The 14,747-nt window shown below is 37.6% G+C and overlaps 2 protein-coding genes across 3 annotated transcripts; one reads left to right on the forward strand and one right to left on the reverse strand.

Moving 5' to 3' along the window:
* Nucleotides 1-131: 131 nt before the first annotated feature.
* Nucleotides 132-6,318, reverse strand: LOC114456261 (myotubularin-related protein 9). 2 transcript variants are annotated; one of them, XM_028437907.1, is made up of 11 exons: nt 5,895-6,318; nt 4,726-4,782; nt 3,976-4,084; nt 3,741-3,866; nt 2,783-2,956; nt 1,977-2,194; nt 1,736-1,897; nt 1,454-1,595; nt 792-1,012; nt 556-707; nt 132-468 (listed from the first exon to the last, which is right to left on the reverse strand). In XM_028437907.1, exons 1-11 carry the CDS (start codon nt 6,077-6,079, stop codon nt 341-343), a joined length of 1,674 nt encoding a protein of 557 aa, XP_028293708.1. In that variant the 5' UTR covers nt 6,080-6,318; the 3' UTR covers nt 132-340. The 2 variants fall into 2 exon arrangements, with proteins under 2 accessions (XP_028293708.1, XP_028293710.1); XM_028437909.1 differs by lacking the exon at nt 4,726-4,782.
* Nucleotides 6,319-8,103: 1,785 nt separating this feature from the next.
* Nucleotides 8,104-12,835, forward strand: fam167b (family with sequence similarity 167 member B). The gene is made up of 2 exons (XM_028437917.1): nt 8,104-8,434; nt 10,411-12,835. Exons 1-2 carry the CDS (start codon nt 8,138-8,140, stop codon nt 10,672-10,674), a joined length of 561 nt encoding a protein of 186 aa, XP_028293718.1. The 5' UTR covers nt 8,104-8,137; the 3' UTR covers nt 10,675-12,835.
* The last annotated feature ends 1,912 nt before the right edge of the window (nt 12,836-14,747 follow it).

Below are 14,747 nucleotides of genomic sequence, written 5' to 3' on the forward strand. Positions count from 1 at the left end.
TCCATCACCTTGTTGACTCAATCAGAGAAGAATTTCTTTGGACCTGTATAGATTTCTGTCAAAGCAACGTATAACTAATAACAGTACCAGAGAGTGCATAGGAATGATGGTTTATTTATTGGTGACTAGAAGATTCATTCAAACAGCAAGTGAAACAACAAAGTGAAGTATATGTCACTGGTAAACAGCTGTAGAGTGGTTAGAAACGTAACAGATGAAAAACCTTTTATTATCAGATGTGTTGTTGGTTAAATAAAAACTGGTAGGTTAAATGAAATGCCTTTGTCTTGAAGAGTCATCAACGATTGAATTATTTTGTTGTAACATTCTGTAACCACCTTCAGCCATTCAGACTGACTGAGCAGGAGTCATCAAGCACCAGCTTTCCCCAATGAGAAATCATGTTTTTTATTTCTTTCTTAGCTTCTTCAATGTGTTGAATCTGGGGTTCCCACCTCAGGAAAAACTCTGAAAGTCAAGAAATAGGACAATATGAATGATTTGATTAAAGGTATAAAATTGCTTTGATTTGAGTGCATTCTAATGAGAGCTTACCTGTCCACAGCTGGAGGGACTGAGGTTGAACCGAGGGCCAGATTGCAAGTTCAGTGGGCTCGTACAATGGATTTAAGTAGTGATCCCTCTCACTAGGTTTGAGCAAAGCCTTGAACAAACAGTGGGTTCTGGTCTTTACTTCATGGGTACATCTGAGGATAGAGGGCAGAGATTTAAAAACAAGGCAAAACAGCAGAAGTTTGAAAAAAATTAATTGTTTTGCGATAAATTCAAACCTCTCCTGATCGTTGTTACACAAAAATGTGCCATAGTTGGAGGCATATGCTTCATTCGCTAGCCGCAAAAGGAGAGAATCAGAAAAGCCCAGTGCTAGAGGGAATTGGTGCCACAGCTGGTGCACACAGTCCAACAGAAGCAGAAAGACTGGAGACTCATGCTGGAGATGAGCGTGGGAATATGCTGAGTGCGCACAACGCTCCTGGAATGGGTGTCCAGCCTGTGACATACATGAAATGATGTGTGTATAAATGTATTTACCCTGTACATGTATAAATAAGAAAGGGGAAAGTCAACAATTGCAACTGTTAATTGTTAATGACATTACCATACTGTTTATAAGGCTATAGTTATTATACTGTATTCCTACAATGCACCCTGTCCAACCGCTTCCTCTGGCAACTTTCTTCTTTATGACAATACAATGAAAAAAGTGTTAAATAACCTTTCAAATGCTTCACTTCTGGCTTGTATTAACTCCTCTAAGAAAACTAAGTCCTGACACACCCTTAAACACCTATAAAACCAGTTGCCTTCACCAGTTTTTCCAAATATCCTGTGACCTGGACAACTGAGAACCTTCATACACTTACCATTACGACACTTCATTTTTTAAAGAAAGAAACATGTCTTTAACATCTATGCATTACCATTTTCTCACCTGTAGCCACTCCCTCTCTAGCAAAGTCAGGAAGCCTTCCAAGGTGCGGCAGTGTGGGTCCATAATGATCTGAGCCAAAGTGCTGATGAGCAGTGTACAGTCTGTCCCTTCAGAGCCGTGAACCAGAACTGAATGGCCGTCCCTGGACAAAGACAATCAATGATGCAGTTCTTACATGCGTGTCAGAAAATGCTCACACAGATGATACCAGAAAGCAACAAGTTGCACAGCGTTATGTCAATGTCATCAAACTTCAAGTGTTTTTTGTGCAAACATCCATACCTCTCCACACATTCTGCCAGCAGGCCAGCAGTTGACAGAGCGGTCTGGATGTGAGATAGCCACTTAGAGTTTTCAAGCTTACTAAGCCAACGATCCATATTGTGGGACTCATCCCTACAGGCTTCCACTAGTTTAATCAGGCTCTCTTGGAGGGCTCTGCCCCTGTAGACACATTTAAAGACAACATGGTGTAAAAGGCTCCTTTGATGGAGCTTTTAGAAGCTCAAAAGATTCCACACACTTCTCCATATGTCTGTGTAGTCTCTTCCAACAGCTGTAGCTCGATTTGGATTCAAACCCTCCACCTGTCATGCGGGCCTGCTGAGCCTGCTGACTAGAGCGGGTATCAATAATGAAACCTTTGTTTGAGTCGCCCAATACCGCCTGGAGCAGGAGCTCGTCCTCCTTGCAGCGCCTCCTATTGGCTCCAGTCAACGGTTGGCCGCTGCGCATGATCACCTGGAAGGTTTCTTGAGTGGTTAGTGATTGTTGGTCAAAGAGTAACTAAACCCCAAGGTTTTAGCTGATGCCCCCACCCCCCCCACTATAGAGGGGGGGTGGGGGCATTTAAAAATTGACGTGATTATGGGCGGGGCTCCTGAAGCAGTTAAGACACGCCCAGTCTATACTATAAAATCTCCCAAGAACAATATATGCAAACTACCTACTCAATACTCACTATTCCTCTTTATTCGCAATATTCTCATTCCAACCTTCATACAACAGATTGCAGAGTCCATAGGTGTTAGTTTTTATAGAAGGGGTTCAAGACATAAGGAGCCACCACACCGTCAAAAACCCTTATTCTCTGCCAATAGCAAAATTTGATTGTAATAGCCAGGTTTCAACCCATAAAGGGCAGTCACTCTTAATTTTTTACAACAAAATGTGCAAAATTGAATATTCTTTGATTAAAATGTCAGGAGTTGGACTAGCATCAAATCAATCAACAGCACTACTACTTCAGACCAAATATGTTTGTTTTTAGCAGAAAAAAGTTGTTTTGGGGTTTAGTTACTCTTTAAAGTAAAACATTATAATCCTCACCATGGCGTTCTTCCTGTGGAAATAGCAAAGGACGGGAAAGCGGCCTCCCTGTCTGAATTTAGCCACTTTTTTTAATGATTCGTCATCTAGGACTTTCGGAACGATAACTGTCGGAGGATAGGAGGGACAAACTGAGTAGTCTCTGTTTACACTGCTCAGCCTCCATCTGTCGTGCTGCAAAAAATTAAGAGAGAAGAGGAAAAGGAACATACAAATATTTTTAAGAGATATCAAACATTTTTCTCTCCTTGCTTGACATTGGCTAATAATCAGCTCAGCATCCTAGTGGCTTTGGCCACAGCACGGGTGACCCTTTTAAAAGGACGCAACTCCTGCTCACAACTTAGGGGCCAGAGACATTTAATGTCTTCTTTCTTCTCAATGCATTTTTAAATGTGAATATTTCCATACTTTATTTGATGAAAACCATGGTTAAGAAGAATTAAAAAAAAAGGCTGCTGAGCGTCCTATAAACCGCTAATAACCTAATAATTTGCAGGCAGAGAACACATTGGCCAGCAGATATTAAAGGACACCATGACTAGTTACATTGGCTGTGAAAAGGTTGTGAAAGCTGTAAACAATGGACTGAAATGTCTACAGAGTTCAGTCTGAAAAGGATAGTTGCCCCATACGTTGTGGGAATTGTGTTCCCATAAAACACACGCGAACAATGGCAACATCAAGGTTTAGCCATCGTCTTAGCAACCCGTCATTCCCAGAGGAAGCTGTCCATGCGGTGACCATGAATTTAAGCTGAGTGTAGCACATTCTGAAGTCACAGGAAAACAAATGAAACCCAAGCAACCAGGACATCCTGAACGATGAGCTGACAATCAGCCTCCCTGACATTTTACTGTGACGTGGTCGGTACGCTAATGTTAAAAAAAGTCCATCTGTACGAGTTTTGTGTTCATAGGCTTGTTGTAATCAGAAACAGTGTTATTAACTGCCTTACAAACTCTTTTGTTTGACCAAACAGCTTTTCAGGAGAAGAAAGACCCCACTGCTCCTGGAGGTTCACATCCACAGGTCTGTAAAAAAAGGGATACATCTCTGACACATGGCCCAGACAGGACAGGGTCTGCAGGAAGTAAAGAGAGACAACAGCTCAAAATTACATCTATAGTATAGTTTTATCACAATAAGGAATTGTAAAGCTCTTGGTTAAGATATGTGATTATTAGATGTACCTCGATTGAGTGTGCAATGTTGAGGCACTGCTCCATTCCTGGTATGTCAAGTTGGAACACACGCAGGTCTTTGCACTTGATGGTAATCGTCCCTGATGACGCAGACATCCTTTGCACAAAAAACACACACAATGTTAGTATTTAAAGATATGAAACCAATACCTTGTGTATGAAAGCGTTGGCTTTAGCGCTACAGCAGGATGCAGGAACTGAAAGACAGAGTGCAAATGTTTGTATCTGTGCACATTTTGAGAGCAGTGGTATCAGGGCAAAAGCGTAAGCTGACAAAAGTGTGAGTTGCATGGCATGTATTATCAATAGAATCAGAATCAGAAAAGTTTTATTCACCAAATCGTTTAAAAACAACACAAGGGATTTAACTTGGTGGATGGTGCAAAAAACAAAAAAGAAACAACATAATAATAATAATAATAATAATAATAATAATAATAATAATAATAATAATAATAATAATAATTACATTAATAATAACATTAATTAAAATGGTGCAGTATTTTAATACTAAAGCTGATGTTCTTTGTGTTTTGTCTGATCGAGGCGGATGATGACCAGTGAGATATGGGTTGTTTTCTTTTCAAACATCTTTTTTAAACCACTCACATAAGAACAGGTAGCTAGAACTAAGGCCTATGCAAGCAACAATGATGGAAAAAAATTGCTGGAATGTTTTTCAAATTTGCCTTCTTCAGCGCAAAGCAAACACATACAGGAAAACCAACACAGTCCAACCTTTCTTTGTGGCCTGCGTTAGAGAAGAGCTTGGAGTAGCCTGAAAGGTTTTCCACACTGGTTAAAGAGATGTTAAGGAAGAGTTAGAAGGTGATTTTTCATTTAAAATGCAGAAATCTATAATTGGAGAGGAAAATTGCTGTAATAAATCATTTAAATGAATAAATGTGGAAATAAAACTAAATTCTTACTACAAAGATATAAACATGTAAGAGAATGACAGAAAGCACAAAAAAGTCAATTAAGTAAACACATTAAGATGTGAATAGTTGAAAGGAAAGGTAAAAATAAAAATTATTCAGCTAAAAAAAAGTGAAACAAATTAATCTGAAATAAATGAGAAGAAAATTTGGCAACACTTTACATGATGTTTTATACATAAGGCTGATATTATGCTGCCGTTATTATAAAATTAGCATGAATAAGGTGTCATGAAGGCTGTCCATAAGTGTCATTCACTAAGTAATTACATCTTTAGCTAAATTATTACACATTTGGGCATTTTTTGGGTTAGGTGGAGGGATCTAGTGGGTAAGTAGGGATAGGGTTTATAATGACATGTCATGTGTCATAATAATGAAAGCGTAATGTCAGCCCTATTTTATCAAACTTTAAGTAAAGTAATGTCAAGTTTTTTTTTTCAAGTAAAAAATAAATGAGAAATGAATCAATGAATGATTAAAATAATAGGTAATGAATAAAAAATTAAAAAAAGAAAGAAATCATTTATTGTACGTTTTATTTTATGAACTTGTATGTTTTAATATCTGATGATTGTCTCTTAACAAATACTGTTTTAATAATATGTAAAAGGGAGTGTGATGTGTTATTATGTAGTTAAAATGTTTCACTGTATATTTTATTGTATATCTTTGCTGTCATTTGTAGTATTTTAGGGTGACATTTGAACATTCTGTCCAGGGATGACAGATGGAAAAAATAGCCTTCTGGCTAAATCTGGTATATTTTTCTATATCTATATCTATGTACAATGTCCCTGTTGAATAAACCAATGAAATAAATAGAAAGAAAGAAAGAAAGAAAGAAAGAAAGAAAGAAAGAAAGAAAGAAAGTATTGATAGATCTAAAGTATGATGTGTCTCCTCATCCTCTCCTATGGAAGCATATCTGTACCATAATAAAATTTAAAATGTTTCCATACTCCTCACCTTTTCTCAGTAGCATCGATGTTCCTGAGCAGCAGCAGGAGCTGCGGAGAGCCTCGTTCTTCTCGGTCCGAGAAAAGCAGGTGGTGGCCGGTGACGCACAGGGTCCCTCTGGCCGGAGGATGCAGAGGCTGTCGGAGAACAACATTTTCTACATTGGCGGTTTTAATGTGCTCTGAAAACTCCATTAGAAACACGCGACCATGCAGGCTTCTTCAACAGGAAACTGTTTCTTCAACACAGTACAAATCACTTCCTTTCCTTTCCTCAGAATGAGAGTAAAGTGAAAGTAAAGCGTCTGCTCTGTGAGAGCTTTGACTATTGAGCCTCTCTGGCTCTGTTTATTTGCGATAAGGAGTAGATAGATAGAAATACAGGCTGTGACCTGTTGCACACTGATCTGCTCTGTGGCGTCACTGAAAAATGGAAAATATGCTGCCTGGAAATACAAAAGACGGAAGTGCACGTTTCCTGTGAACATATTTCTAATTGTTAGTGTATCAACTGTGAACAGCAGAGTGCTGGAACGCAGAAGCTTGACATGCAATACCAAGAGTCTCCACTAGATGGCAAAGCATTCAAACTCATACTTAAGCTGTTCCATGATTTTTCTTACGTCCAAATTCCAATAGACTCTAGCATTATGACATACAAGGATGACATGAAAATCAGTTATAATTTATTATGGTAGCATTTTATATTAATAATATTATCCTATGTTGGTATATTTCATGTGTTGGCATTTATTTTTGTTCTTACTGTTTACATTTGCTATTCTATGGTGTTGCTGCAACATGTGAATTTACCCCATGGGGATCAATAAAGGTTTATTCTGTTCTATTCTATTCTATTATAGATGAAACTCTTCAGGGAAACCACATTTTAAACAAAAACTTTTTGCTTTTGTTTTGATAGCATTTATTTCATTCATAAATTATATATTAGTAATGCATTCATATAAGCATTAAAATTAGGCAATTAGTATTATTATTATTAATAATAATATTACTGGGGCCCTTTATCGTAACTAGAAAACATTGAATAAAATGTGAATAAAACATGTGAATAAAAGTGATTTCCAAATAATTTTCTAGACATTTATTATTTGTTAATTCTAAATTAATACATTATTATATATGTAAACATTTAGAATAAACAAAAATGAATGTCTAGAAAATGAATTGGAAATCACTTAAGCAAATTTTATTTAGCGTTTACTATTTATGATAAAGGGAATGATAATGTAATAATATTAATGTAATTTAATGAATTTTTACTTGTAGGCTGAATCAGTCTTTGTAAAGTTATATTAAAAAATTAAGCTCGTACTGGGCCTAACCTTAGACACGATGATCCCAAACACTAGTTTAATGTATAACCACTCACTCCTCGCCTCTGTTCACCATTATACTTAAACTGGATGCTGTGTCACCTGCTTCAATTTCTCCACACTTGTCACCAGACTGGCTGAACTGATTATACAACACAATGGGCACAATATGCACCACTAACGCATCACTATTCACTCTCACTTTAAAACAGTCAACTTTCCCCCACCCTTTCCATTTCCTACCCTGACTCCCTCTTCCCCGTTCCCTTGCTTCTCACCAAAGTGTAACACCTCCTTGGGGAGGACTGGTGATGGTCACAATCAGAATCAACTTTAATGGCCATGTATGTTATACACACACACAAGGAATTTGACTTGGTGAACTGTGCTCTCTCTGACAATGTAAACATTAAATAATAACAATCAACAAGAACATATAAACAGTAGTTAAAGACAAATATGTGCAAAACTAAATAGGAAAATATAACAAGATAATAATAATAATAATAATAATAATAATAATAATAATAATAATAATAATATGATAATAGTTCAGTGATGAGTCACAATTACACAATTTATTTAATTGCAGCAAAAAAAATTAATAATAATAATTGCTGTCTTTAAAAAAAATGCTCTTCTTGTAGTGCTGATCTTCGACAGCATGTGCAGACAATGAAAAAAAAGTTATATAAAAAATGGATAATATTTTTACATGTCTGGGTTGGATTTGGAGGTATAAGTTGATATAAGAACAGGTTATTCTCAGGCATGTTTTAATGTTAATCGTGTATTATTTGTTCTAAGGGTGTAGTGAAGGCTTTTCCCAGCCTTCCAGCGGCTCTTATGGGCGGTTCACCACCGGTTCCTCTTTATAAAGGACGCTCTGAGCCGCTGCGCTCCATCCACCGCCTCCATGGACATCAAAGCGTTTGGAGAAGAGTCCTCAGATGGAGACTTGGAGGATCTGGACAGCGTGAAGGCTCTGACAGAGAAGCTGAAGCTGCAGACACGCAGACCTTCCTACCTGGAGTGGCAGGAGCGAGTCCAGAGCCCACAGTGGAAGGAAAGACATCCGACTGAAAGTCTTGGATCCGAGGATCAGACCAAGGTCCCGGTGCCTGCAGGGCTGAGAGATGAAGAACCACAGCAGCGCAGCGTTTGTGGATTTGACAGCATGGATGATGCTTTGGAGTTCCTGAAGAAAGAGCTGGTGAGTCCTTTGAGTCTTTGACCTACAGATAGTTTATACCAGCGGTTACCAACACGGTGCCCGCGGGCCCCAGGTAGCCCGCATGGACCATGTGCGGTGCCTTCAGGAGCTCCAGTCACCAATGAGCTCCATCTGAAATCGGATTTGCTTTCCAGGATTCAAACTCACAAAGATAAATACAGATGACAGATGTAGTTAGTACTTATTAGAGTTAAATACTGCTGTACATGATAATGTTTTAGTATTAAACGAAATTTTATTTTCGCTAAAATATTATCACAAGTGTCAAGTGTTGCAGATATGGTGTATGGATTGTGGTATGCAGTATAGACTGATACATCGGCCGGCCAATATTATCATCCGATTTTTGCGTTTTTTTTTTACGTGTATCGGCATCGGCCGATGCGGTCTGCTGCGTTCGCTGATCCGCAATATTTACAGAGAGCAGAATATTTTTTACTTGTTCTTGTTCTCACCTGTTTTTAAATATTTGTTAAATATGTTTTACTTGTTGTCGTTCTTCCTCACCTTTGTTAATTTCAATAAATGGTCCTTTTTTTAAAAAAAAAAAATTGAGACTCGTACCATTTGTTATCATCATTGTGTCATTTTTATGATGTAAATTGAGGGAGCAAATGTAGTATCGGCTCCAAATATTACTCAAGAAAATCACCAGTCCGTATCGGTCATCGGCTAAGGCTAGAAAAAAATCGGTATCAGCATCGGCTCTAAAAAATCCATATCAGTTTATCCCAAATACACAGTATAATATGATATATTTTTAAAAACGCAATGATGGATTTTCATAAAATGATAATTGTTACATTTTACAAATGTTACGTTATACGATTAGTTAAAAGTTGTACGTTAGTAGCTAGCAAAATAGGAAGGTATAAACTTACTAATTAAAGCGTGAATATTTAGAATTGATGTGCTTTTCAAACTGGTAGCTCTACAGACTATACTGTACCTATAAGTAGCTCACAGTTTCAGAAAGGTTGGTGACCCCTGTTTTATACAGTCATGGAAAACCTGGTCCTATAATAAACCCTAAGAACTTGATAATATTAATAACTATTATTTTGTTCAATCAAATGTATTATTATTGTAATAACTTTGGACAAAACTTAAGTAATTTATTATATTATATTATAATATTATAATGTCGCATATTAAAACTATTTGTTTTATTATCATGTAGGATTGAAAAACCCTATGACGGGGTATATTCATAGTCCAAAGACATCTTAGAAGAGCAGGACAGTCTATGAAGTTGTTTCTAAATGTTTCAATGAAGCACCTTATTCCTGGAGCTGCTACTGTTAATATGATCATGGTCATAGCTTGCTCCGTGATCAGTGATTATTAGTAATGGTGAATGGCAAATGGACTTGATTTATATTGCGCTTCATCCCCACACTGAAGTAGTCTCAAAGCGCTTTAAAATATCAGCTCACATTCACATTCACATTCACATTCACACACCAATGGGACTGAGCTTCCATGCAAGGCACTAGTCGATCACTGGGAGCAACTTAGGGTTCAGTGTCTTGCCCAAGGACACTTCGACACATAGACAGGTATAGACTGGGATCAAACCACAACCTCTTGATTAGAAGACGACCTGGGTGGAGGGGTTGTCTTTGGTTGTCTTTGTTTCATCTTTCAAGCACCTAAAAGATTAAATCACCATTTTTTGTTGCTCTACTTCACCTTATACTCTAATAAGTTGTCGGTTATTTTTCTCTGTGGGAAAGCTTGATTTAGTTTGAGTGGTTATGTAACAGATTTCATTTAATCCCACAAGCATGTGACACAATAAGATGTGTGTTTTCTCCCAGTCTAAACCCTTAACCCCTATCACCCTCATACTTGCTGGGAAGATAAACCTTATCTCCAGGGATCTGAATGTTTTCTCACCAGGGCAGTGTTTGTTTTCAACCTTAAACTTTTCCACCCCTCGGCTCTTTCCACAGAGAGAACTGCAAATCATGGACAACCACATTGCTCGTACGCTGATCCGTCTGCGCAGAGAACTGATCCGGGTCAAAGTGGAGCAGGTGTGCGACCGGCACAAAGAGATGCTCGACGACGCCACCTACGAGCTGGAGGAGTGCGGCGAGGAGTCGGACCTGCTGTGTGACATCCCCATGAAGGCGGCCTTTGCTCTGTCCACTCCTCTGAAGCATCTGGGCCTGACTAAGATGAACATCAACTGCAGGCGTTTCTCGTTGTGCTGAAGCCCATTGCATGCACCAGCTACACATTTAGGAGGTCCTGTGTAAACAGAAATCAATAATGACTCAGCGTTTTTTTGGTTGCGTTGACCTGTGAGGGTTTGAAACTTCAAGCTTCTTCGCCATTGAAAGTTCTTGGATAATATTTGGAATATCAATGAGGATAAAGATACTGCCAAGTCGGGGCATTATGTTAGTTTCCCAATCAAAAATTTCAAAATTAAGAAAAAGGACAATTTTTCCCTTCCACACATTTTTTTCCAAAAAGACATGGATCTATATGGAGAGACATCACACCAGACCCAAAGCTGTGGTACTGTATTTTTAATTACACCAAAAACAAACATGGAGGAAACGTGATATTCATTTTGAAGTACAACAGGAAGCATACGAAGATTCCCAGTGCAGCAACAGGCAGAAATGAGGACAAGGTCAAGTTTAGTCAGTTACTATTTATTAGGTGATGGTGGCCTTTCCAACAGGTCAATGTCGTGTATCTGATTATTAAAAAAAATGTAGAGGGAAAAATTTGTTAAGACAGGAGAAGGAAAGGGTTAAATTGTTGTTTTCAGTTTGTTGTTTTGTAACTTGACAGCTAGAAAACAGTTTCACTGTCAGCTGATTTTCCCACGCTGGCATTAGTTTTATGAATAAAATATGTCGACTGAAGGATGAGTAACATTTGTATTTAGAAAATATATTATTCTAGTGTACCGGGGCCTTAAACCTTATTAATCAAAAAGAGCTGCAATATCTTTCACTAGCAGAAATGCCAAACTCTGACTTGTTATGTGTTAAAGAGAAAACACATGTACACAGCTCTCAATAGCAACAACTTTAGATTTCTTTGAGAAGAAAAAAAATATTGTTTTTGGCAATAATCTTGTTCATGTTAATCATTTACAGGTTTACAACCAAATTACAGATAAAAAATAGATCTGCTGTGTAAAGGTGAAAAACATGCTATAAATGACACGTGTCGTGACTTCTAATGGCTTTGCATTTATCTAATCGGGCCCAGTTTGGCTGATTGTGGGCTACAAACCATAAGTTGAGGATGAAATCAGAGCGTTCAACCTTTATGCACAACAAGAAGTACTGTACAACAACCTTAAAGTGTAACTAAATCTTAAAACTGCATTTTTTCTGCTCAAATCAAACATATTAGGGTATAAAGCAATCTTGCTCGTTGATTCTTGTTCAACTTTTGACATTTAAGTCAAGGTATTTCAATTTGATATATTTTGTTGACCGCGCTCTATAGGTTGAAACCTGGCTATTATAATAATAATAATAATACATTTTATTTAAAAAGTGTTTTTTGAGACACTCAAAGACACTTTTCAGCATAAAAACAACAAGAGCATTGAAATTTCTCTATTGGCTAAGAATGCGGGTTTGTGAAGTTTTGGTGGCTTCTTACATCACGAACCAGCACTGTTGGCCCCGCCCCTTCGAGAAAAACTAGCGCCTGTCGACTCTGAAATCTGTAGTAAGTAGGTTGGACTGATAGATTTGTGAATAGAGAGGTATAGTGAGTATTGAGTAGATAGTTAGCATAGCATAGATTGTTCTTTGGTGATTTTATAGTACGGAGTGGGTGTGTTTTAGCTGCCCCAGAAGCCCCGCCCATAATCAAGACATTTTTTAATATCCAGCCTAGATGCACGTCAGCCAAAGCCTCTAGGTTGTTACTTTTAAAGACTATGTCCTAAATTTAGATGCTGGGCCTCAGGATGAAAACTGTCTTTCTGAACGGAACTGTTCTCAATCCTTTACCAGGTTATAGTTTTCCCAGGAGTCCACACAGGAAGAGCTGAGCACCTCTTCTTCACAAAGCAAAAATATCCCCACCACCTCGTGCCTCTGATGACAGAATCCAGGAGGCAGTGCCTGGTGCAGTTTGTTTTCCATGAGCACATCATCTTGAAGCTGCAGAGCAGTGATGCTATATATGGATGCTGTGTTCAGCTGCACAGCAAGACCTTTAAGACAAAGATAATGACATATTTTATAGCTTTAGCAAAGACAAACAAGATAATTGAAATATTTTAATGAAGATGTTTATATCATTCTATGCAGATTGTTGTTGTTGTTGTTGTTGTTGTTGTTTTTCTTACTCTCATGTCAATGAATATTGAAATAAAGTGACCTTAATCTGAAATTCCTGCTTCTTTTTCTGGACATAAATACAACATTCAGATCTTCATCTTTGTGTACTATGTATGCGTATTTAAGGATATGTCATAGCCTAATATATATTAATATTTCAATAGTAAATATCTTTAATATCTGTAATTATTTAGGTTTGTGTGAAGCCAAACTTGACTCAATTGTCTGTGTTTGGTTTAAATGATGGGATTAGTTAAAAAAAAATAAAATAACTTTTTGTACTTGATGGACTCAGGGTTAGAGAAGTGAAATTGAAAAAGTTTAAATGCCCAGATCAACATATGACCCCAGTGAGAGATAAAAAAAAAAAAACACCAGGATAACCACTACCTGTTAACCTGTCAACAGCCTCATTGATGTTAAAAATCAGTTAAAATAATGACCACACAAGAATTTCAAAGTATAGTTAAGGAAATATATACTGTAGATATGGCTAGCATCTACTCTGCAGGTATTATGTACGAGTAAATAATCATATTTATTATGGATTCACATCTTATAAACTGATGCACATTTTACTTCAATAATTGCATTTCTCTTAATTTTTAATTACAAATAGCAAAAACTAAGCATCAACAGAAAGGAGCCAAATTTATTCTAAGTCAGGCTTACTCTAGAAAACAAATAACATATTTTCATAAAGAGACTGTGAAAAAGTAGATGGTTTTAGTACAAATGCTTAAAAAGTTTTGGGTTTGTTTTGCACATTTTTGTACGATCTGGGCTAAATGTTATCACATGCTTCATTAGACTCGTTTCCATCATCCTCCCCCTCATCCTGAAGCCAGCAGCTCACAGTGGTGTCTTCTTTCCTTCCACGTGAGGCTCGTGACCTGATGTTTTACCCAAACACATTAAGAGGCCCAGAGGGATGCACAGAACCGTATGTATTGTTCCACGTAATTGTCAAACAAGAAACCAAATCTGCTTTTCAGGATGAGATCCGGCCGTGAAAGGCGACACATTGAGGGACTATAATGTGGCATCAGTCAGGAAACACATGACCTCATGGGTGACCTTATTAGAAAACACAAAAAGGAAGTATTACTCTGGGGATACAATGTGGCTAATACAGCTCTGCAAGCAAGTGTTTCCCCAATTGTCACATGACATCGTATAAGCCAGAGGTTCTAAACTGTGGGGTCAGAAACCCATTTGGGTCACAAGACACTGGGAGGGGTTCGCTTTTATTACTTTTTCTGACTGTTTTTGTCCACTCTAATTTGCCACTTTTAACCAATTTTTGTGGTTCATAAAATCCCATTTCCATTTTTTTCTCTTGATTAATACAAGGATTTACATCTTTAAAATGGCTACACTATACTATACTATACTATACTATACTATACTATACTATACTATACTATACTATACTATACTATACTATACTATACTATACTATACTATACTATACTATACTAATAATAAACTTCCTGTGTTACAGTGGATATTATTCAGATAAATAAATAAATGTGGTTATTACAGATTCATAGAACAATGAACCATAATTTTGCTGACTTTATGGTTGGGCCCCAAAAAGATCTCTCCTTTATTCCCCCTTATAGATGGCCCTGTCTCCACATGACTGTTATTCAATGTTCATGTCTGTGTTCAACCACCTTCAGGTACAGTGGGGTCCCTGGTCTCCGGCACTTTTTTGGGGGGGGGTCGTGGGCTGAAAAGGTTGCAAACGACTGATATAAGCAGGAGCTATAACTGTATAGCTAAAAAAAAAACAAACATCCATGAGTTTATGGAGAGCAAAGCATCATATGCACAAAGAAAGAAGGTCAACACCTGCAGCTGACTGGAGAGGGTGTAGGAAAACTTGTTCCTTTACTTGTAACAGAACGGGATTTCCAACCACATTTGGATTCCCTGGAGGTGGATATACTGTAAATCTC

Source organism: Gouania willdenowi, chromosome 22 (assembly GCF_900634775.1).
Source record: "Gouania willdenowi chromosome 22, fGouWil2.1, whole genome shotgun sequence".
Classification (NCBI taxonomy): domain Eukaryota; kingdom Metazoa; phylum Chordata; class Actinopteri; order Blenniiformes; family Gobiesocidae; genus Gouania; species Gouania willdenowi.

Excerpts from the sequence above, each read along its gene's own strand:
- LOC114456261 (XM_028437907.1), bottom strand. The coding sequence starts at position 6,079 with ATGGAGTTTTCAGAGCACATTAAAACCGCCAATGTAGAAAATGTTGTT. Across the intron at positions 4,085-4,725 it reads AACGCAGGCCACAAAGAAAG|GATGTCTGCGTCATCAGGGA; the intron begins GTTGGACTGTGT and ends TTTTGTGCAAAG. Across the intron at positions 1,898-1,976 it reads CTACACAGACATATGGAGAA|GGGCAGAGCCCTCCAAGAGA; the intron begins GTGTGTGGAATC and ends ATGTGTCTACAG.
- fam167b (XM_028437917.1), top strand. The coding sequence starts at position 8,138 with ATGGACATCAAAGCGTTTGGAGAAGAGTCCTCAGATGGAGACTTGGAG. Across the intron at positions 8,435-10,410 it reads AGTTCCTGAAGAAAGAGCTG|AGAGAACTGCAAATCATGGA; the intron begins GTGAGTCCTTTG and ends CTCTTTCCACAG.